This window comes from Citrus clementina, unplaced genomic scaffold (genome assembly GCF_000493195.1).
Source record: "Citrus clementina cultivar Clemenules unplaced genomic scaffold, Citrus_clementina_v1.0 scaffold_3, whole genome shotgun sequence".
In the NCBI taxonomy this organism is placed as follows: domain Eukaryota; kingdom Viridiplantae; phylum Streptophyta; class Magnoliopsida; order Sapindales; family Rutaceae; genus Citrus; species Citrus x clementina.
The window spans coordinates 33,719,157-33,741,353 of NW_006262339.1; the positions used below are offsets into that span (position 1 = coordinate 33,719,157).

The 22,197-nt window shown below is 33.9% G+C and overlaps 1 protein-coding gene across 5 annotated transcripts; it reads left to right on the top strand.

Annotated features, from left to right (window-relative positions):
- The first annotated feature begins 1,200 nt into the window (after window positions 1–1,200).
- On the top strand, window positions 1,201–14,587 carry LOC18048220 (L-Ala-D/L-amino acid epimerase). Of its 5 annotated transcripts, none has more exons than XR_002906742.1 (8): window positions 1,201–1,797; window positions 2,959–3,078; window positions 3,310–3,526; window positions 3,750–4,083; window positions 4,219–4,280; window positions 4,392–4,464; window positions 5,867–6,053; window positions 14,215–14,587. XR_002906742.1 is itself a non-coding variant. In XM_024189774.1 (8 exons), exons 1-7 carry the CDS (start codon window positions 1,366–1,368, stop codon window positions 6,008–6,010), a joined length of 1,260 nt encoding a protein of 419 aa, XP_024045542.1. In that variant the 5' UTR covers window positions 1,201–1,365; the 3' UTR covers window positions 6,011–6,053; window positions 14,215–14,587. The 5 variants fall into 5 exon arrangements, 4 of the variants coding, with proteins under 4 accessions (XP_024045542.1, XP_006442589.1, XP_024045541.1 ...); XM_024189774.1 differs by having other exon boundaries at window positions 5,989–6,053; XM_006442526.2 differs by lacking the exon at window positions 14,215–14,587 and having other exon boundaries at window positions 5,867–6,543.
- Window positions 14,588–22,197: the final 7,610 nt, after the last annotated feature.

Consider the following 22,197-nt stretch of genomic DNA (forward strand, 5'->3'; position numbering starts at 1 on the left):
AGTGGTGATAAGAGATAGCAAGGGAGAAGTGATAGTTGCAGCTGTAAACCGAACACCCTTCTACGGGAATGTAGCTCAAGCTGAAGCAGCAGCAGTGAACTTTGGGATCCAGACTGCAATGGAAGCTGATTTGCTACCTCTAATTGTCGAGATGGATTGCAAAGAAATCTTTGATTTTGTCTTCCATAAGCAGAGCAGCAGAACAAAAATATTCTGGAATATAGCTGAAATTCAAAAAAAGATGAACTCACTTAACAGCATGGCAAAAATTCAGCATATCTCTAGAGACTGTAATGCAATTGCTCATGCACTAGCTAAGATAGCCCTAGGCAATGACAAATCTTGTGTTTGGAAGGGATCGTTCCCTCCTCAAATCATGTGCTTATTTTCAAAGCTTTGTTAATGAAAGTAAATCTTTCTATAAAAAAAAAAAAGTCAATTTGCTGGCGGTTGGAAACTTTTACATGCTCACGATGACTGTGTTGTCATTGCCCAAGATCATATCACAATAATCTCATTTTGGTATCATCTATGAAATGGTTGCCACCAGCGGTGAAAATACCAGTATGATGGAAACAATAGTATTATTGTATAAACAATGCTGTTATCTGGTGTACTAGTAATATTGTAGTATGAATAGTACCACATTTTCTTTCTTAGTAGTTTACATATATTTAATTTATTGTAAATAATTTACACGCCATTCTTACATTTGTGTGCGAGGGGAAAAAATTATTACACAAATTTATATCAATTTCATAAATACATATCTTTTACAATATTTAATTTAATAATAGTGGCTAACAATATCTTGATTGGGTTAGTCGACATAAATTAGAGGGTTCGAGTCTCCTTAGTGATTGTCAGAAATATTTTATTAATTAAATACCCTAATGACATCAATATTTTTCAAATGGAGTTAACACTTTAGTGTTAAATTGATAAGAAAGGAAGCATTAGGTGGGGGAGAAGTAATGATTAACTTAAGTGGTGGTTTTGAAAATATTCCTGTAATAAATGAAAAATATGTTTTTGATAATATTAATAAATTTATAAATTACACGTCAGTAAAATAAGAGAAATATAAAATAAAATAATTTCCTACTTCAGAGTGCTTTTGCTCAGAACTCTGACTGGTCACATACTCACCCAACAGAGGAAGAAACAAAACAGTCCGATGAGCATTATTAGAAACGTCCAAAACGAAACATAAACAATATAAAAAATGGACAGCAGTTCGATCGAGTCAAAGACTTTTGGAATGAAAACACTTGCAACCGCGACATTAACGATAGCAACAAGATTCTCTTCAACTTTAACAACAACTGCTTGTTTCACCGAGAATCCAATCAAACCCGACCGCCAATGCTTTCAGTTGGATTCTATCTCCCTTTCAATAACATCAAACCCCAAAAACCCATTTGCCAGATGGCGTCATCACCACCGGCTGCTGCTGCCCCGACCAGCTTCAGCTTCAAGAACTTGACGCAAACGTTCACAGTGGATGTCCAGAGAGCAGAGAACAGGCCCTTGAACGTGCCGCTGATTGCGCCTTTTACGATTGCTACTTCGAGGCTTGATCAAGTGGAGAATGTGGCTATCAGAATCGAGCTTAGTAATGGGTGTGTTGGGTGGGGCGAGGCCCCTGTTTTGCCTCACGTGACTGCTGAGGATCAGCAGACTGCGATGGTCAAAGCCAGTGAGGCTTGTGAGGTTTTGAAAGAGAGCCCTGCCATGGCTTTGGGTTCTGTTTTTGGTGTGGTTGCTGGCCTTCTCCCTGGTCATCAGTTTGCTTCTGTAAGTTCTTCTTTTTCTTGGGATTTCAAGATCCTTCTGGAATTTTTTTTTTGATTTTTTTGATGGATTTTTATGTGAAGTTGTTTAGTTGGGAGTGTATTGTTTACTCAAATGATGAGTTTTTATTGTAAGCTTTTGATTGGAATTGAGTACCATTGGTTACTCTGTTGCCTTGTTTTATTATTAAGGAGTGGTGTGACCTTCACCTATGTATGAAATTAGGCAGACAATTTAATTGCAAGTAGTTATTGGTATTCACATGTTTAATCATCAATTTGCAGCCCAAATAAATATTGACCTTAATCCTTCGTTATTTAAGAGTAAACTTACCGCCTGGCTTTGGCCTCTGGCCTGCAGCCAAGACATCCAATATCATCTGATCGGGTCTAGAAATTGTGTTCTTACAATTGGGTCGTTTGCTATATTTCGTAAAAATAATTTGGTTGCTAATAGATTTGCTCACAAATATGAGTTCTTTCTAAATATGCCTGCTTGTTGGGAGAATGCAGAAAATGACAGCAAACTATTTAGTACATGTAGAAATTGAAGGTTTTAGCGAGCCTTATTTCTACCAGTATTTGGTTTGCTCGAGTCAAGTTTTCTGGAAATCAAAGTGAGAGAAAGGACATCATTTGAAAATTATTCTCTCTGTTTCTTTTTCATCTTCCTATAACTGTTTCCAATCGTGGTTGCTCATACCTGCTGCATTAAATTAGTTTCTACTTTGAATTGATTGTAAGTGACCAGAATGAGACTGGGGCTTCAGATACTGGGTCTACATTCATGAGTTACTCTCACGCCTTGAGTCTTATGGATATTCCATATGATTCTCCTAAAAAATTGTTAGCATTTTGCTTGCAATTCACTTGAAAGTCAGTGCAAAACCGAACATGTATTTGAATGATTACTGTCCTCCATGACTCAGTAGTTGTATTTATTACTGTTAAAAATTTATGTGCCTTATTTTTTGACAATAATTTCATTATGCAGATACAATCCAGATTATCAGTTTAAGGGAAATGACATGTTTCATGTCTCTGCACATCTTGTCATAGGTCTACTAAAAGTTTATTTTACTCTTTATTTAGTTTGATGCTTGTATCTTAAAATGCAGAAGTGTTTTTTATTTTTCTTTTGGCTTTACTCATTAAATTGTTCTAGCAATTGAAGGTTAGGGCAGCAGTCGAGATGGCACTGATTGATGCAGTTGCGAAAAGTGTCAGCATGCCTTTGTGGAGACTCTTTGGTGGAGTTTCAAATACTATAACCACTGATATAACAGTTAAATTCCTGCTCCAGTGATTCTAGCTACGGACAAACACTTCACTCTGATAATTTTTCTTTTCTATTTCTTCTTTTGTCTTTTATGTTTATCTTGAAAAAAGTACGAACCACGTGGTGGTGCTGGTGATTTCAGTAAGATTGAAAAGTTTTATATTGCGGTACAATAAGGCAAATTATTACTTTTTTGCAAGCAAAAGTTAGCCTCATCTATTTCCGTTATATTTGTAGATTCCAATTGTTTCCCCTGCTGAAGCAGCTGAACTGGCTTCAAAATATCGCAAACAAGGATTCACTACCCTGAAGCTTAAGGTGGGAAAGAATCTGAAGGAAGACATAGAAGTCCTACGAGCAATACGTGCTGTCCACCCTGATTCTTCATTCATCTTGGATGCCAATGAGGGTTACAAACCACAGGAAGCTGTTGAAGTTCTTGAAAAATTATATGGTAAAGTGTCTACATAAAGTGCTCAGTTGCTTTTTTTTTCATGCCTGCTATAAATAGAAAACTGGCATAAAATCAAAGAACTCTTGCTTGGGCATGATCTGACCCTGCAGTCCTTTTACTTTTTCGTAACTAAATTGGTACCTTATTATATCTCAGCAATTGGTAAGTATTAAGACTCCTATGATCATTGAAGCTTACCTTTTTACTGTTTTCTTTCTTCTAGAAATGGGGGTCACTCCAGTTCTCTTTGAGCAACCAGTTCATAGAGATGATTGGGAAGGCCTTGGCCATGTTAGTCATATTGCCAAAGACAAATTTGGGGTATCTGTTGCAGCTGATGAGAGCTGTCGGAGTTTGGATGATGTCAAGAAAATTGTAAAAGGAAATCTTGCGGATGTTATTAACATTAAGCTTGCAAAAGTTGGAGTCCTTGGGGCCCTTGAAATTATAGAAGTTGTAAGGGCTTCAGGATTAAACTTGATGATTGGTGGTATGGTTGAGACCAGACTAGCCATGGGCTTTGCTGGTCATCTCACTGCTGGCCTTGGGTGTTTCAAGTAAGTATCTTGATTCTTGCTTGTTGAAAAGAAATGTTTTCAAAAACTTGGACATTTGTGTACGAACTAATATATTTGTTGGGTATTATATTCAATTTTTTCTTATGAATTTTAACTAGTATATTGTCTTTGCAGATTCATTGACCTAGATACACCTCTTCTTCTGTCTGAAGATCCAGTTCTTGATGGTTATGAAGGTATCTTAGCAAATCTCCTGTATCTTGGCATTATTCATAAAATTATAATTTAGTTTAATATAATATTATGGTACCGTTGCAATTTGACAATGCTTTAATAATTTGTCTTAGTGTCAGGGGCAGTTTACAAGTTTACGAATGCAAGAGGCCATGGTGGTTTCCTTCATTGGGACAATATTGCATGGTGAGTCCTTGACCACTTATATTCTTTCTACATCTGCATGAGTGTCAACTGTGCTTCTGCATCACTGCTGAAGTTGTTTTAAAGGGGTTGTCAACACTGTTGCTTATAACCTTGAATCATGAAAGCTAGCTAGCCAATCTTTGGTTTGATATACCTATAACAACAATAACAAACCAAGAGAACTCGATTATGTGACGGTATTCGCATCAGTCTCCTTGTCAATGATAAAATTTGAAAAGTTGGCAAAGACGCATAAAAGTTCTTGCTAGGTTGGCAATTGGTATCAAATAATATTGATACCACTTATTGTGGGGGACACAGTTTTTATGGCAAATATTAATAAAGGTAATAGGGAAAAATATTGACAATTAAACAGAAACTTGCAATGACACTTGATCCAGCTTTTAGCTTGTGCCCATAAGTGTAGACAAAAGAGTTAAAATTTCACTAACAAATATCGGAGTCTAATTCTTGCATCCGTAAACCTCCACATACCAGTCATTCTATTCAAATTGTAGAGACATTTAGTTGACCCAAAGACTCATAAGCCAAGGTGTGGAAAATGAAAAGGCAAGAGTTGAAAAAGTGTACACTCTTTGGGAGAGAATATTGCAATTGGACTCCATTTTTGTTCTTGAAAAATTATTGTTGTCTCTAAGCATGGACGGAGGCTAAAAGCGAAATCATGTATATCATTGTGTGTTTTGTGTGGATATTACTATCTTTCTCTATTATTCTCATTAAAATTGCCATAAAATATTGATTTTTTTATGTGTGTTACCCCTAAGAGATTTTTTGACTCCTTTAAAGCTTTTCCAAATTTCATTTCAGGAAAAAAGACCTTGAAAGAATTCCATAAGATCTATGGAAACCCAAGCAATTGAAAAGTGGCTTTACTAGCCATATCAATAAGAAGTGAAAACAGTGGTTTAATTTCAAGAAATAATTTCACAATTAACTCCTCATGCTGCATGTGCCATATTGATCATTCTGTAATGAGCAATCATTTTGAGAAGATGCTTTGAACTTCTGTCTTCTGCTTTTGTCTTAGAGCACTGATATTTGAACTAAAGCCTGACAAAAGGCTGTCAAAAATACACTCAAAATGACGTAGATTTGGTTGAGTTTAATTTTTTTCTTTAAAACACTCCCAATTGTTGTTTTGAATGTGTTTTTGTCAGCCTTTTGTCAGGCTTTGGTTCCTCAATCATTTCTCCTTGTCTTAATCAGACTTGTTTGCATCAACTGTTGCTATTTGCATGCATCAAATTTTAATGCCTCATGTTCCATTATGAGAAACTGGACTTGATAGTGGTTTCCAACAATAAATCTCTATCAACTTGTCACCTTTTTTGGTACTATTTTGCATTAACCAATCCTAACCACATCATATTAAATGCAGAAATTACTCGGTTTTTTGCTTCCATACTTCTGGCACACAGGACGGTCAAAAAGTTTACCTCATTTTTGTGTTTGCCAACCTCTCTTATTGTTAATATGGCCTACGGATCTCTGATTTTGAAGGGGCTTGCAAACAAGTGAATGAGCAGGGAATGAAAAGTCTTTGGCTAGCATTTATGGATTTGCTGGTAAGATTCACAGTTTCACTTGGCCATTATTGTGACTTTACAACATTGGGCAAAAAAAATTTAATTTCATAATGACCTGTGAAGATAATTTACCTGTTTTGAGTTTGCCTTTCCAGATTAGTATTGCTTCTTATAAGAGTGTTTTCTATACCATACATTTTCTGAATGAGTCTGCTTTTCCTGGTCGTTTCAAATGGAGACTGTCTCTTTTTGATATAGTACTTTTTGCTTGATGATTTGAGCCACTAGTCACTGAACACCATCCCTCATCTTGGTTTTATAACAGAACATGCCTATGTCACTTTGTGACCATTCTTGAACTTTCATCCTGCAGAGTAATTAAAATATGCCGGCATAGAAGAATTTGATTAAAATAATTCATGCCGCTGGTCACTAAACACTGTCCCTCATTTTAGTTTTATAACACAACATGCCTATGTCACTTCATGACCCTTCTTGAACTTCCATCCTGCAATATAGTTAAAATATGCCGGGCATAGAAGAATTTGATTGTATTAGTATGTCCAACAATTCAAATATTCGATATTCAGATATTCTGTCATGCATCAGACTAATTGTATTGATGGTTAGATGATTATATTGATTATAATGATGTATAATAAACACATGTATACGTAGTTTAGTATAATTGTATCCTAAATGTTTCTGCTCAGGCAATAATGTGGCTAGCTTTTGATCAATTTGACATGGGAACATTGATGGTTGAACAATAAGAAATGAAAATGGAGGGTGGTAAAAGGTACAATCAAGTTAAAATGAGCTAATCTTTATCACGCCAATTTAAAGGAGAAGCCTTGACCTTAGTTATTGATAATACAACATTACTTAACAAGTAACGTGAAGATTAAAAGTTAACATTTCCATGATTTAGTTTAGTGACCCACGATATGATATCAAAGCTCTCTTGTTTTGACTATAATTAGACCACAAAATCCAATTAAAGGCTTACAAATGTTCGTATTGCCTGATTTGAGTTCTTATCTTCTACTAGAGAAAATTTGCATTTCAACATTATTTAAACCTGCAAATTTAATATTTTGGTGCATAAAACTGGTATGTATCCGAAATTGAATAGTTCAACTCTTCAATTACTTCCCAAATTTGATCTCTCTAAAATTGTTTTAATATGTTGGTTATTTCTTGAATCCCGTTTTCAATATATGATGTTCTTCAATGTTTAGCTTTATGTTGGCGTGGAGGTATTTCGCCCGTAAATCTTTTGCTCCATTATAAGATATCTTATCAGCTTAACCATTCTTTGAGGACAAAAATTAGATTAAATTGACATTGCACTGTGAAACTTTTGTCGGAAAAATGAGATTTTATTTGCAAGTTTGCTGCGTCTTCCATCCCTAACGTAGAAATTCCCTTTACGCATTAAAGCTAAATGATATGCGTTTCCTCCAAATTGATAGCTCACCAGACATGCGCGGATGCTCCTACAAAGTCAAAAGAGCACATTCTTTAGACTGTCTTTTTTTTCCTGTCACTTGTACGTAATTTCTTGGTGTCTTCTTTTATACTTGTTTTTTATTTTCTTCCAATTTCATTTTAGCCGCGAGTCTGCTTTGCCCATTAATTTCCTAACAGTGGTATTAGAGCTATTGGTTGTATTATTTGGAGTCGAGTACTGTTCACGTACGGTACTGTTCACGTATACGGAACTGTTCAGGTATACGATACTGTTCACGTATACGAAACTGTTCAGGTATACAATACTGTTCACGTATACAGCACTGCTCATAAATACGGTACTGTTCACGAGAAACGGTGGGAGCGATCTAAGAATTTTGCGGTGCAAAGTATGGAATAGTGGTGTGAGTGAAGCAATTATGTGGTTTTGTTTATGTCTAGGAAAGTTCTGTCACAAAGGCGATAAGAGTCTAAAGAGTCTGAGTTTTAAGTGGGACCGTTGTGATCCATCCAGTCTTTCCTGGGAACTTTCATGGTGTGCAAATTCACATATACTCACAACTATTTAAGGTGATACACTAGTTTGTGTACAATATTTATTAACAAAATGGCAGTAAAGTATGAAATTGAGAAGTTCAATGATAATAATTTTTCGTAATGGAAAATGAGATAAAAGCTGTATTAAGGAAAAATAATTGCTTGACAGCAATTGGAGAAAGACCTATAGAGATAACTAATGACAAGTGGAACGAGATTGATGGCAACGCCATTTCTGATTTACACTGGGCATTTGCGGACGGAGTATTATCTAGTGTGACAGAGAAAAATACAGCGAAGGAAATATGAGATACTCTCACAAAATTGTACGAGGCTAAGTTACTACACAACAAAATATTCTTGAAGAGGAAACTTTATACTTTTTGAATGACGGAATCTACAACGGTGACTGACACATCAACACCTTGAAGACTATTTTCACAACTCACAATGTTGGGTCATAATATAGAGGAAAATGAACGTGTAGAGCTTCTACTTCAAAGTCTAACAGATTCGTATGATCAACTTATCATCAACCTGACAAATAATAATCCAGCGGATTGTCTAGTTTTCAACGATGTTGCAGTCTCCGTATTAAATGAGGAGAGCAGGCGGAAAAATAAGGAAAACAGACAAGCAAGTTCGCAGCAAGCGGAGGCGCTATCAGTGACGAGAGGGAGATCAACGGAACGTGGCCCTAGTGAGAGTCACAATCATAGTAGATCAAAATCCAGAAGTAAGAAGAATATTAAATGTTACAATTGTGGCAAGAAAGGGCACGTTAAGAAAGAGTGTTGGAGTAACTAGAACAGAAAATAGGGTAAAGAACCTGAGTCATCAAATGCTTAAGGGTGTGTAACAAGTACCTTAGATGATGGCGAAATTCTCTACAGCGAGGCAACAACTGTTTTAAAAGGTAGCAAATGACTATCTGATGTCTGGCTCATAGACTCAGGAGCTACCTGGCACATGACTTTTCAGAGAGAATGATTCCACACATATGAACCTATTTCAGGAGGATCTATATATATGAGAGATGATCATGCCTTAGAGATCGTTGGTATTGGTACTATCAAAATCAAAATATTTGATGGTACAATTTGCACAATTGGGGAGGTACGACATGTCAACGGCCTGAAGAAAAATCTATTGTCTTTGGGAGAAATGGATAATTATGGGTATAAAACTCATGTGGAGAATGAAATTATGAAGATCGTTAAAGACGCGCTTGTATTGATGAAGGCAGAAGAGATTGGTGCTAATCTATTCATACTTAAAGGATAAACACTACAGGAGGTTGATGCGTGTGTCGCCTCAAATGGAGAAGAATCAATGATGACGTGGCACCTCAAACTTGGTCACATGTCGGAGCAAGATATTAAGATTCTCTCTGAGCGAAAATTGCTTGCAAGGCTCAAATCAGTAAGTTTACCATTTTATGAGCATTGTGTTATAAGTAAGCAACATAGATTAAAGTTCAGTAGATCTATTGCTAAAAATAAATGCATTCTAGACTTGATTCATTATGATGTTTGTGAATCACCAGATATATGTATGGGAGGTGTAAAGTACATGGTGACTTTCATTGATGATTATTCCAGGAGATGTTGGGTGTATTCAATTAAAAAAAAGTCAGATGTGTTTCCACTGTTTCAAGAATACAAAGCGCGGGTGGAACTTGAATCTAGAAAAAAGATTAAGTGCTTGAGCACAGATAATGGTGGAGAATATACAGACGATGAGTTTCTTTCTTTTTGTAAGCAAGAAGGTATTCAGAGGTAGCTCACGATGACATACACTCCTCAACAAAATGGAGTGGTAGAGCGGATGAACATGACTCTTACAGAACGAATAAGAGTTATGTTGAGAACTGTTGGTCTATCTAATTCATTTTGGACAGAAGCAGCCAAAACTGCCTGTTATATAGTAAATCGGTTGCCATCCACAACAATTGGGCTGAAGACAGCGATGGAGATGTGGATTGGAAAGTCAGCTGATTACTCTTATTTACATGCATTTGGATGTCCTGTGTATGTAATGTACAATGTCCAAGAAAGAGCAAAATTAGATCCAAAATCTAGGAGATGTATCTTTTTAGGATATGTTGATAGAGTAAAGGGGTATCGTATGTGGGACCCCACTGCCCACAAGATCGTCATCAGCAAAGATGTTATTTTTATAGAAGATCAACTATAAATGAAAGATGCAGATGCTGATATTGTAAAAGAAAAGTCAGAGACTGTACAGGTATATGTGAAAAATAATATGGAAAAAGAATATTCAAATTCTTCTGAAGTAGCACCAGAGCACGAGAAATAAGAATTAATCGAGGCCGAGACTCTAGAAGTTCGTCAGTATAACTCATGAGAGACGACCGCCAGCATGGCACTCGGAGTATGTCGCAGAGATCAATGTTGCATACTGTCTTCTAATAGAGGATGGAAAATCATCAACTTTCCATGAAACTTTAAACAGTTCAGATATTGCTTTGTGGATGACAGTAATGCAGGAAGAAATTGAAGCTCTACACAAGAACAAGACATGGGAACTTGTACCACTATCACACGGAAGAAAAGTCATTGGAAACAAATGGGTTTACAAGATCAAACGTGATGACAATGATCAAGTGGAGCGATATCGTGCAAGATTGGTGGTGAAATGATATGCTTAGAAATAAAGTATTGACTTTAATGAGATATTTTCTTCAGTAGTTCGACTCACAACAGTCAGAGTAGTCTTGGCAATGTGTGCTACATTTGACCTACATCTAGAGCAGTTAGATGTGAAAACTGCATTTCTTCATAGAGAACTTGAAGAAGAAATTTATATGCTCCAACCAGAAGGTTTTGCTGAAAGAGGAAATGAGAACTTAGTTTGCAGGTTAAACAAATCTCTATACGGTCTCAAACAGGAGCCGATGTGTTGGTATAAAAGATTTGATTCCTTCATTATGAGCCTTGAATACAAAGATTCAATTCAGATCATTGTGCATATTACAAGATATTTGAAAATAATGATTTTATCATTTTACTGTTGTATGTGGATGACATGTTGATAGCAAGTCCCAACAAAGATCGAATCCAAGAATTGAAAGCACAGTTGGCTAGGGAGTTTGAAATGAAAGACTTGGGACCAGCAAACAAGATTCTATGGATGCAAATTCACCGAGACAAAAATAACAGGAAGATTTGGCTTTCTCAGAAGAATTACTTGAAGAAAATCTTGCGACACTTCAACATGCACGATTGCAAGTCAATGTCTACCCCACTTCTTGTTAATTTCAAATTATCTTCAAGTATGTGTCCTAACAATGAAATAGAGAGGAAGGAGATGTCTCGAGTACCTATGCATCAGCGGTGGAAAGTTTGATGTTCACTATGATATTTACTAGACCAGACATTGCACAAGCAGTGGGAGCAGTCAGTCGATACATGGCGAATCCTGGTGGAGAGCATTGGATAGTTGTTAAGAGAATTTTAAGATACATAAGAGGAACCTCAGATGTTGCATTATGTTATGGAGGATCATAATTTACTGTCAGGGGCTACGTGGATTCAAATTTTGCAGGAGACCTTGATAAAAAAAAATTGACTACTGGCTATGTGTTTACACTTGCGGAAGTAGCTGTAAGTTGGGTTTTGAAACTGCAGACCATTGTGGCTTTATCTACAACAAAAGCAGAATACATGGCAGCTACACAAGGTTGCAAGGAAGTTATCTAGATACAAAGGTTATTGGAGGAGCTCGGGCACAAACAAAAGAAAGTTTTTGTGTACTGTGACAGTCAGAGTGCTTTTCATATTGCAAGAAATCTAGCTTTTCATTCCAGGACAAAGCATATAGAAGTTCAGAATCACTTTGTTCGAGAAGTAGTGGAAGACGGAAGTGTAGATTTACAGAAAATTCATACGAAGGATAACGTAGCAGATGTTTTGACCAAGTCAATCAATGTTGACAAGTTTATCTGGAGTAGATCCTCTTGTGGCCTAGCAGAAACGTAAGCAACATGACAATGGCGAAGCAGAAAAGATGGTATGGAGATTGATTGGTTCTCAATCTAATCTTCAAGTGAGAGAATGACAAAAATAGCATGTGGGCACCATCCTTCTAAAAGGTGGGCCCGCCCATTTTGATGAAGATGACATTGCTTCCGTCTTTAACTGGAGCAAAAGAAAAATGGAGAAAGAAGAAAAAAATGGGTGCTGGGCCGAAAAAGAAGAAAAAAATAATAAAATAATATTAATTAATGAATAGTACCCAGATTTTCTCTATAAATATAAATAAAGAGAACGAGCAAATTCATTCAGTTTTTGTTAGAAGCAATTCCTACATTTAAGAGAGCATAGAATTTTGTAGAGCTTAAATAATAAAGTTCTTGTTTTAGTGTTTTGAGAGTTTGGGTGTATTGGGGTTTTGAGAAGTGAATCAAAATACTACAATATTTGTAACTCATTTTGACTAGTGAAATATTTTCTTTCTATTTTCGCTTGTGGATGTAGGCTAAAAGCCGAACCACATAATATCCTGGTGTCCTCTTTTGTACTTGTTCTTTTTTTTTCTTTTTTTTCGGCCTAGCACCCATTTTTTCCTTCTTTCTCCATTTTTCTTTTGTTCCAGTCAAAGATGGAAGCAATGCCATCTTCGTCAAAATGGGCAGGCCCACCTTCTAGAAGGGTGGTGCTCGCATGCCATTTTTGTCATTCTCCTACTTTGAGCTTAGATTGAGAACCAATCAATCTCCACACCATCCTTTCTACTCCGCCATTGTCATGTTGCTTACGTTTCTCCTAGATTACAAGAGGATCTTCTCTAGATAAATTTGTCAGCATTGATTGGCTTGGTCAAAATATATGCTAGGTTCTCCTTCGTATGGATTTTCTGTAAATCCACACTTCCGTCTTCCACTACTTCTCGAACGAAGTGATATTGAACTCTTATATGCTTTGTCCTAAAATGAAAGGCTAGATTTCTTGCAATATACAAAGCACTCTGACTGTTACAATACATAAAAATTTTCTCTTATTTGTGCTCAAGCTCCTCCAATAACCTTTGTATCCAGATAGTTTGCTTGCAAGCTTGTATAGCTGCCATGTATTATGCTTCTGTTGGTGATCATACATTGGACCAAAAATGTAAAGGCTATAGTCGTCCAATCAATTTTACATGTTGAGTTACATTTCACATTGATTAGTAATGAAAATGGGAAATTTTCCCATTTAATCACTTTCTAACTTTTAATATTAAAAATGACCTCACTTTAATTTTTCTTACAATAACCACTTACAAAGCTTTGGGACCAAACTACCCATAAATTCTCAAAACAAAACATACAAACATTTTGCTCGATATTCACTTAAAAACATCGCCCGAAATATGCCCACACAAAGTTCCTTCACTTTCGGTGTTTCTTGAGTTTCGCCAAGTTCCTTCACTTCTAGCGGTGATTTCCTTCACTTCCAATGGCGTGTATGAGTTATTTTGCTTCCAACAAGTTTCTTTACATACGGTTTCAGTGGCTTAGGTACTTTCTTGATTTTTTCATGAATTTAGAATAAATTTTTGTTAAAATTGCCTGCTTGGTTCATCATTGATTATAGTTAATCACTAGGATGTGCATTGGGTATGAAAATATGAGAGTTTTTTTTTTAAGATTAAGATATCTAATAAATGGCACACCAAGTGTTTGTTAAAAAGTCTCTAAGAAATTATTAATCTAAATTTAGAATTATTTTGAGGTTAAAGAGAAGGTTGGTGTGTCGGCCAATAAAAAACATGGATGGTTGCCCGTGTTGTCTAAAATTTGGCCATGTTAAGCTTGGGCAAGGTTGGTGGCTTCTCCCCATCACCCAACCAAATGGCCATGCATGGTGTGGGAGGCTGAGCAACGCGGGCGACACGCTTGCGTTGCCCAGCCATGTAAACAGATGACAACATGATTTGGTTGGGCAATACATGATGTCGCCCATGTACCTGTGTCGCCCGCTTTCTAGGAGACAACAATTGAATCTAGGCAACAAAATTGTGTCATCCAGATTTGTTTGGGCGATAGATCATGTCATCCATGTATTAGGCGACGTAGGTACATGGGCGACGACAACTGAACATGTTGTCGCCCGAGTTTTCCAATTGTTTCAATTTTATTTTTTTCTTTAAAATATTTATGCTAATGTTGTCCTAATTAATTATTTAGATATGTCCGACAAGCAGATGCATCCCTAGTCACTGAAGATATCAATCGAAGATCATTTCTCAGGTTGTGTTTCAAATTTAACGAGATTTCCTTTTGTCACTACACGTATACAGACTAAGTTACCTGATACTCAATTTGGGCTATTTAAAAAGTCAACTTTTGGTCATTTTATGGCCATAGGGGATCCTGGATTTAGTGGCAATCTTGTACACTATTTGTTGTTCAGACTAGTCGTAAAACAAGTTGATGATGAATACCAAATGTGGTTTAGATTGGCAACGAGATGTTATATTTCTCTCTTCGAGAATGGTGCTTGGTGATAGGATTAAAATGTGACAATGTCCAAAATTCATTTCCGACTCAATGATATATGTTTCTGCATGCATATTATCTACATCTGTATTGACAACATTGTCATCAATATGACTCATATTAACCATTTCACCTACTCACATTATAATCAAATGAGCAATTGATTTTTTTGTATCCAATCAAAAAATAAGAGATAAAAATTGAAGAAATACTAATCTTAACTTTTTATTATTCTTTAGTTTGTTGCTTGATTTTGTCTTCAATACTTGGATAAATATATTACTTTGATGAATGTGGGATAGATAAAAGGGAGGTTGAGTGATAGTTGAATAATGTGGAAGAGGTGAAATGATGAGTGTTTTGATGGTCTGTGTAGATGTTCGGCTGTTGCTTGGGAGTTGGATAATATTGGGCGAAATGTTTGTGTTTTGTTTTGAGAATTTAGGGGTAGTTTAGTCCCAGAGCTTTGTAAGTAGTTGTTATTGTAAGAAAAATTGAAGTGGGATCTTTTTTTATATTAAAAGTTAAAAAGTGGTTAAATGAGAAAATTTCCCCAAAGAAAAGTCACTTGAATTACCAATTAGAATGTGTCCCTCCATCTAATAGTACAATAGTCTTTTTATGGAATGATCATCCGAGACTTAGAGTCCATTTGAAATTATTTTTGAGAAGTTTAATAATGATTTTGAAAAATTAAAAGTTAATTTCAATGTTTGATAAAAATTTTAAAAATCACTTTTGTGAAAAATCATCATATCCTACTGTAGATTTTAAAAAATAAGGAATGAGTAATTTTTTTAAAATTTGTTTTTTACAATAATTTTTATTCTTAATACAATTATTTATATAGACATTTATATTGAGATAACAAAATAGAGGATATAAAATTTATGAAATATAAATATTTTTTAGTTAGCAATTTTTGTATACACAATAAAAAAAACTATATATACATGTAAATAAATGTGTAAATAAATTTTCTTCAATATCATGTTCATTTTAGTCAATTATATTCTTATAGTAGTTTAACACTAAGATATACTAAATATATACGACTAATTTTAAAATTTGTAGACATTTAAAAATAAATTTGACCAAATATTTAACTTATTTTCTTCACAGCTAATTATTTTTACCGTACAACTAATAACAATTATTTTAAATCTATATTACCATACTTGTCCAAGTCAAGTGAAGGTCGTCTTTTGCGTTTATAGAGAAAAGAAAAGTAACATATTGTGGTTGCCATTAAGCCTTGCATAATGTGAACAAATAGACTAAGCATGCATACGCGTTGTTGAGCATCTTCTTCTTTTTGGTAAGTATGACTAATGGGTTTACTTGGACGACTCGCTCAATGACGAAATATAACAATTTGCAAGTATATTTGTTTTCATTCACATGTCTACTGTATAAGTATATGCCAATTTCCTTCACTTAAAACTTGTATCAATCTTACCTAGTAATGAGGTTTCTGTATCTATTAAAAACGATAATATGCGCTTATCAATTTTCTTTGTTCCTATGTTGTTGTTACAATATCTCACGGCTAGCTTAGCTACGAAGACTTTAAAAAATTTAACAACAGATCAATCAGCTCTTCTTGCATTCAAAGCTCATGTAGTTGATTATCGGAGTGCCTTGGCAAATAATTGGTCTATGTCTTCTCCAATATGTAACTGGATTGGTATTTCTTGTGGTTTGCCCCATCAAAGAGTCACGGCCTTGAATCATTTAGATATGGGTCTCGGAGGCACCATTCCCTCACACTTAGGAAATCTTTTATTCCTGATGTCTCTTGATCTTACTTTGAATAATTTTCATGGTCATTTGGCTCATGAATTAGGGCAATTACGTCGACTTAGATTTATTAGTTTCACTTTAAATAAATTGAGTGGAAGCATTCCAACATGGATTGGTGTAATATCCAAACTACGAATTTTAAGTCTCTGTAATAACAGTCTCACAGGTGTAATCCCAAATTCTCTCTTCAACTTATCGAAGCTGGAGATGTTAGACGCAATGTTCAATGTTATTGATGGAAGTATTCCTTCAGGGATAAGAAATTTGAGCAACCTTTTCAACCTCAACCTTGGTTATAACAACCTACAAGTACGTCCGTCATATTTGTATTTGAATTCTGTAGGAGTCTTTTTATTTTGTTTATCCATTATTCTTGTAATGCCACCTCAATGCAATCACGATACGTTCGCTTGATCTTATAAAATCCTGAATTTGAATTAACAATAACTTTGAACAATTAACTAAATAAATTATTCTTATAATATATATTAACTTAGTTCTTTTAACAATATTTGGCCATTTACAGTTTAAGATAAGTTTGATTTGGCTATTTTACCTTTATAATATAAACTGACCAGATTATCCCAAGAAACATGTATTATTGTATGTAATATGGAGCTTTGGCATTTAGTTTTATGTTTTGTAATATAATTTTTTAAAATACAATTCAATAATTTTCAATAACCCACATGCTGTAAGTATATTTTGTTAATACTAATAAGTAGTACTTAGACATCATTTAGAGGCAATAAATTTTGCATAAAAAATTATTGAAATTAAAATACACACACACACTCAGATATATATATATATATATATATATATATATATATATGTATATATGTATGTATGTATGTATGTATATGTATGTATGTATATTGTATTTTTAGTAGTTTTACCTTATGAAGGTAAAATACATCATGTTAAATTCATGTTAAAGCAAATTTAGTGATTAAATATAATAAAAGAACATAAATTTCAAAAATAAATTAAGATGGATTTAATTGATTGATTCTCCAAATTTTTTCTTTGCTTGAATTTTCTTAAGAATAATGTGATTTTGTTACAACTTTTAGAAAGCAGATGGATTTTTTTAAAATTAAGAGGTAAAAATATCATCACTCCTAAATTATTATAAAACTAATAAAACATCTTTTATAGGAAAAATTGATTCTTATGCATTATGAAATTAAATTTATGTTAAATAAAAAGCTCAATAACTCATCAGTGTTGGCGCTATATCGTTATGGTAGGTGAAATTCCAACCAAGATTGGGCAATCTAGAAAATATGGAGACTTACTCTTGGTGTGAATAATTAATTAATTGGTAACATTCCACCCAAGATCTTCAATATTTCAACCATAAGATCTCTTAATCTGCTTGGCAATCAACTCTCAAGCCACTGACCATCAACGATTGGCCACTCGCTTCCGAACATAAAGATTGCCCAATCTTGGTTGGAATTTCACCTACCATAACGATATAGCGCCAACACTGATGAGTTATTGAGCTTTTTATTTAACCTTTAACTGATTCTAATGCCATATTCCAAATACACTTGGCAGCTTGAGACACCTTAGCGTGCTCAACCTTATGCATAATAACTTGACGACAGAATCGTCTTCAGTAGATCAGTGGAGTTTTCTCTCTTTTTTTGATTAATTGCAGAAATCTGGCCTCTTTAGCCTTAGCTTCTGATCCCTTAAACGGCATCCTTCCACCATTAATTGAAATTTCTCTACTTCTATTCAGTATTTCTATGCATTCGAGTGCAAGCTCAAGGGCAACATTCCTAAAGAAATTGGCAATTTACGTGACTTGGTATTCTTAAGCCTCAGCACCAATGACTTGAATGGAACGATTCCAGCATCGGTGGGTACAGTGAAGCAGCTACAAAATTTAGATCTCCTAGTTAATAATTTGCAAGGATCCATTCCTTATGATATTTGCCATTTGGAGAGATTTGGCGGATTATTTTTATATGAAAATAAGACCTCCAGTCCTATACCACAATGTTTGAGGAGTTTGAATTCTCTAAGAGTACGCCAGTTAGCCTCCAATAAGCTCACTTCTATTATACCATCATCCTTGTGAAGTCTTGAGCACATCTTACAGATAAACTTATTCTCAAATTCATTAAGTGGTTCTCTCCCTTCAAATATACAAAACTTGAAGGTCTTGATAGGTTTAGATTTATCAAGAAATCGATTATATGGTGATATTCCAATAACTATTAGTGGCCTCAAAGAGCTGACAACTCTATTTTTGGCTGGTAATCGATCTCAAGGTTCTATACCAAAATCATTTGAAAGTTTAGCAAGCTTGGAATTCTTAGATCTTTCATCTAACAATCTCTCTGGTAAAATTCCTAAGTCATTAGAGGCACTTTCGAATCTCAAAGAACTCAACGTCTCTTACAATAGGCTAGAAGGAGAAATCCCAACTAATGTACCTTTTGGAAACTTCTCAAGTTAATCATTTATTTCGAATTATGCACTTTGTGCCCACCAAGATTCCAAGTCCCATCTTGCAAGGAAGAAGATAGTAAAGGATCCAAGAAAGCTACTCAACGCGTCCTGAAATATACTTTACCTCCAATAATAACCACGGCACTAATAGTGAACGTCATTGTCTTCTTTATAAGATGCCGAAACAAAAGTGTAAAAAATCTAGATCAAGAAATATTTGTTATCTCTGGCAACATGGAGAAGAACTTCCTATCTAGATATTCTACAGGCAACTGATGAATTTAATGAATGGCACTTGCTTGGTACAGAGAGCTTGGGATCAGTGTATAAATGGATATTTTTAGATGAGACTAATGTTGCAATAAAAGTTTTCAATTTGCAGCTAGAGCGAGCTTTTAGGAGTTTTGATTCAAAATGTGAAGTACATAAAAATGTCCGCCATCGAAATCTCATAAAAATCTTAACAACTATTGCAATATTGATTTTAAAGCCTTGGTACTTGAGTTCATGCGTCATGCCTAATGGGGGTCTTGAGAAGTGGTTGTATTCTCACAATTATTTTCTTAGATTTCCCAGAGAGGTTAAATATAATGATAGACATGGCATTAGCTTTTGAATATCTCCATCACGGTCGTTCAACACCTATGGTTCATTGTGATTTGAAGCCTAGCAATAATCTCTTAGATGAAGATATGGTTGCACATGTTAGTGACTTCAACATCTCTAAACTCTTAGGTGAAGGAGAAGACTCAATGACACAGAACATGACAATCGCTACATTTGGTTATATGGCACTTGGTAATGCTCCACGTCTAATTCCTAATTTTGTTCTCTTTTCAAGGGTAGGTATAGTTTACACAGATTATTATAATAACCATATAATTTGTTTATCATTTATTTGATAATGAGATACCTTACTGGCAAATTGATATTAAAAAACATAGTATGGAGTAGAGGGAATTGTTTCCATCAAATGTGATGTCTGTAGTTAAGGTGTTTTATTGCCGGAAACTTTCACTAGAAAGAAGCCTACAATTGAAATGTTTATTGGATAAATGAATTTATGGTGCGTTTACTAATTTGGAATTAGAATAGACTGTAATTAAAATGGGCTAGAATAGAAACAAGGAATGAGAATTAAAATAAGTTGTTTATTCAAATTGTAAGAATCGAAATCGGGATGAACTGGATTGCCATTAATGTATCGGAATCATAATGAGTTAGATTATAACAAATTATTAAAAAGTATTTAATGAATTATTGTCATAATTATTATTTTATATTTTAATTGTAGTGATCATTTATTCAAAAATTATTATTATTATTAATTATTGTCAATAATGTATGAATATATTAATTATTGTGATTATTTATTCAAAAACTATAATTTTTGACATATTATTGTTAAAAATATATTAATAAATTAATTAGAAAAATTATCATTGCACCACTTTTATTTTGCCTTATGTTCATCCAACCACTATAAAATTTTAACATGTATTTTGCGCCACTTTTCTTTTCACATTTGTATCAACTAGCCACTTTTGCATTAACACTATTAAATAATTTTAATAAAATGACAATTTTACTCCCAAATAAATTAAAAGACCATTTTATCTTAAAAAAATTTTAAAATTAAAAATTATAATCATAAAAATATCCCTAAATTTAATAAAAAATAAATCCCAAATAGAGGTGCTCAACTAAATTTTACTAAATTTACATTTTACAAAATTTTAATAATTATTTTTATTTAAAATGATAATTTTACAAAATTTTAATTAAAATAAATGAATTTATTTATTAAAAAATTATAATTTTGTAAAATTTTATTAAAATAATTGATTTTATCTAAAATTTTAATAATTTAGGGAATTTTTATTAAATCCCAAAATTTTGCAATTATTTTTATAATTATAATTTTATATTAAAATAATTTTTATTAAAAATAAATATTCTAATTTTGGGATTTATTTTTATTAAATTTAGGGATATTTTTATCATTATATTTTTTATTTTTTTAAAGTTTTTATAAAATAAAATGGTCTTTTAATTTATTTGGAGGTAAAATTATCATTTTATTAAAATTATTTAATAGTGTTAATGCAAAAGTAGCTAGTTGATACAAATGTGAAAAGAAAGGTGGTGCAAAGTACATGTTAAAATTTTGTAGTGGTTGGATAAACATAAGGTAAAATAAAGGTGGTGCAATGATAATTTTCCTATTAATTATAATAATATATTAATTAATTATAAATAAAGACAGTGAATATTTTTAATTTTAAGAGGGTAAAATGGTCAATCCTGAATGGAAGACTCATTCTCGCCTCCTGAGAATGAGTCTCATATTCCTCATTTTTAAGTGGTGGGCCCCACAATTTCAATCTCGATTCCAAATAAACATTATTAATTATTTTTATTTTGAATTCTAATTTTTTAATTCAGAAAGTAAACACACCATTAAAGAATTGAGTGAAGGAGTCTTTACCTCCTCATGGATTGAGTGAGGTTGTTGATGCAAGAAGAGCAAGCTTTTTGGCCCAAAATGGATTGTTTATTAAGCATCGGCCAGTTAGCATTAGATTGTTGCATGGACTCGCCTGACCGAAGGATATATACGACAGATGCTGCAACAAAACTCAAGAAAATTAGAGTGAAATTTCTGGATGCATGATGTCGTTGCAACTTAATGCAGCACTGAATGTGTGTCAACTTGTTCATTTTATGAGTGCTTTATTTTTATTTATTTATTTATTTTTGGCTTCCGTAATAAGAGCCATTACTTTGAGCATAGTAGAAATTGTATTGCCAAATCTTTGCATTTACATTTAAGTTCTATAAAACTAAGTATATAATTGATACTAGTTTCGGCATGTATCCATTTCAGTTCTCTAGAGATTATGTACAGAGTAACGATCATAATATTCTTAAAATTAAGCAAGAACCCCAAGCATATCTAATGGTACAACGGTTCAAATAAATCACATACATATTGGTGTCAGAACTGAATTAATTACTATATATATATATACACATTCAAATTCTTCGGTACTAGGCATTAAATATTGTAATTTATTTACATTTTGGTCAAATTTGAATAGAACTTTGATGGCAGAACGATAAGAAATGAAAATGGAGGATGGTAAAAGTACAGTCACGTTAAAACGGGCTAATCATTGTCACGCCACCCTAAGGTAGACGCCTTGACTAAAGTTATTGAACATTACTTAACAAGAAAGCGTGAAGATTAAGTTTATATTACCATGATTTACTGGCCCACATTATGATATCAAGCTGTCTAATTTTGACTGTAATTGGAGTATTGGACCACAAAATCCGATTAAAGACTTGCAAAGATTCATATTGCCTGTTTTGACTTTATCTTATCTTTCACCGGAG

Coding starts and splice junctions, on each gene's coding strand:
- LOC18048220 (XM_024189774.1), top strand. CDS start 1,366: ATGCTTTCAGTTGGATTCTATCTCCCTTTCAATAACATCAAACCCCAA. Junction 4,084..4,218: donor GCTGGCCTTGGGTGTTTCAA/GTAAGTATCTTG, acceptor TTGTCTTTGCAG/ATTCATTGACCTAGATACAC. Junction 4,465..5,988: donor CATTGGGACAATATTGCATG/GTGAGTCCTTGA, acceptor CTGATTTTGAAG/GGGCTTGCAAACAAGTGAAT.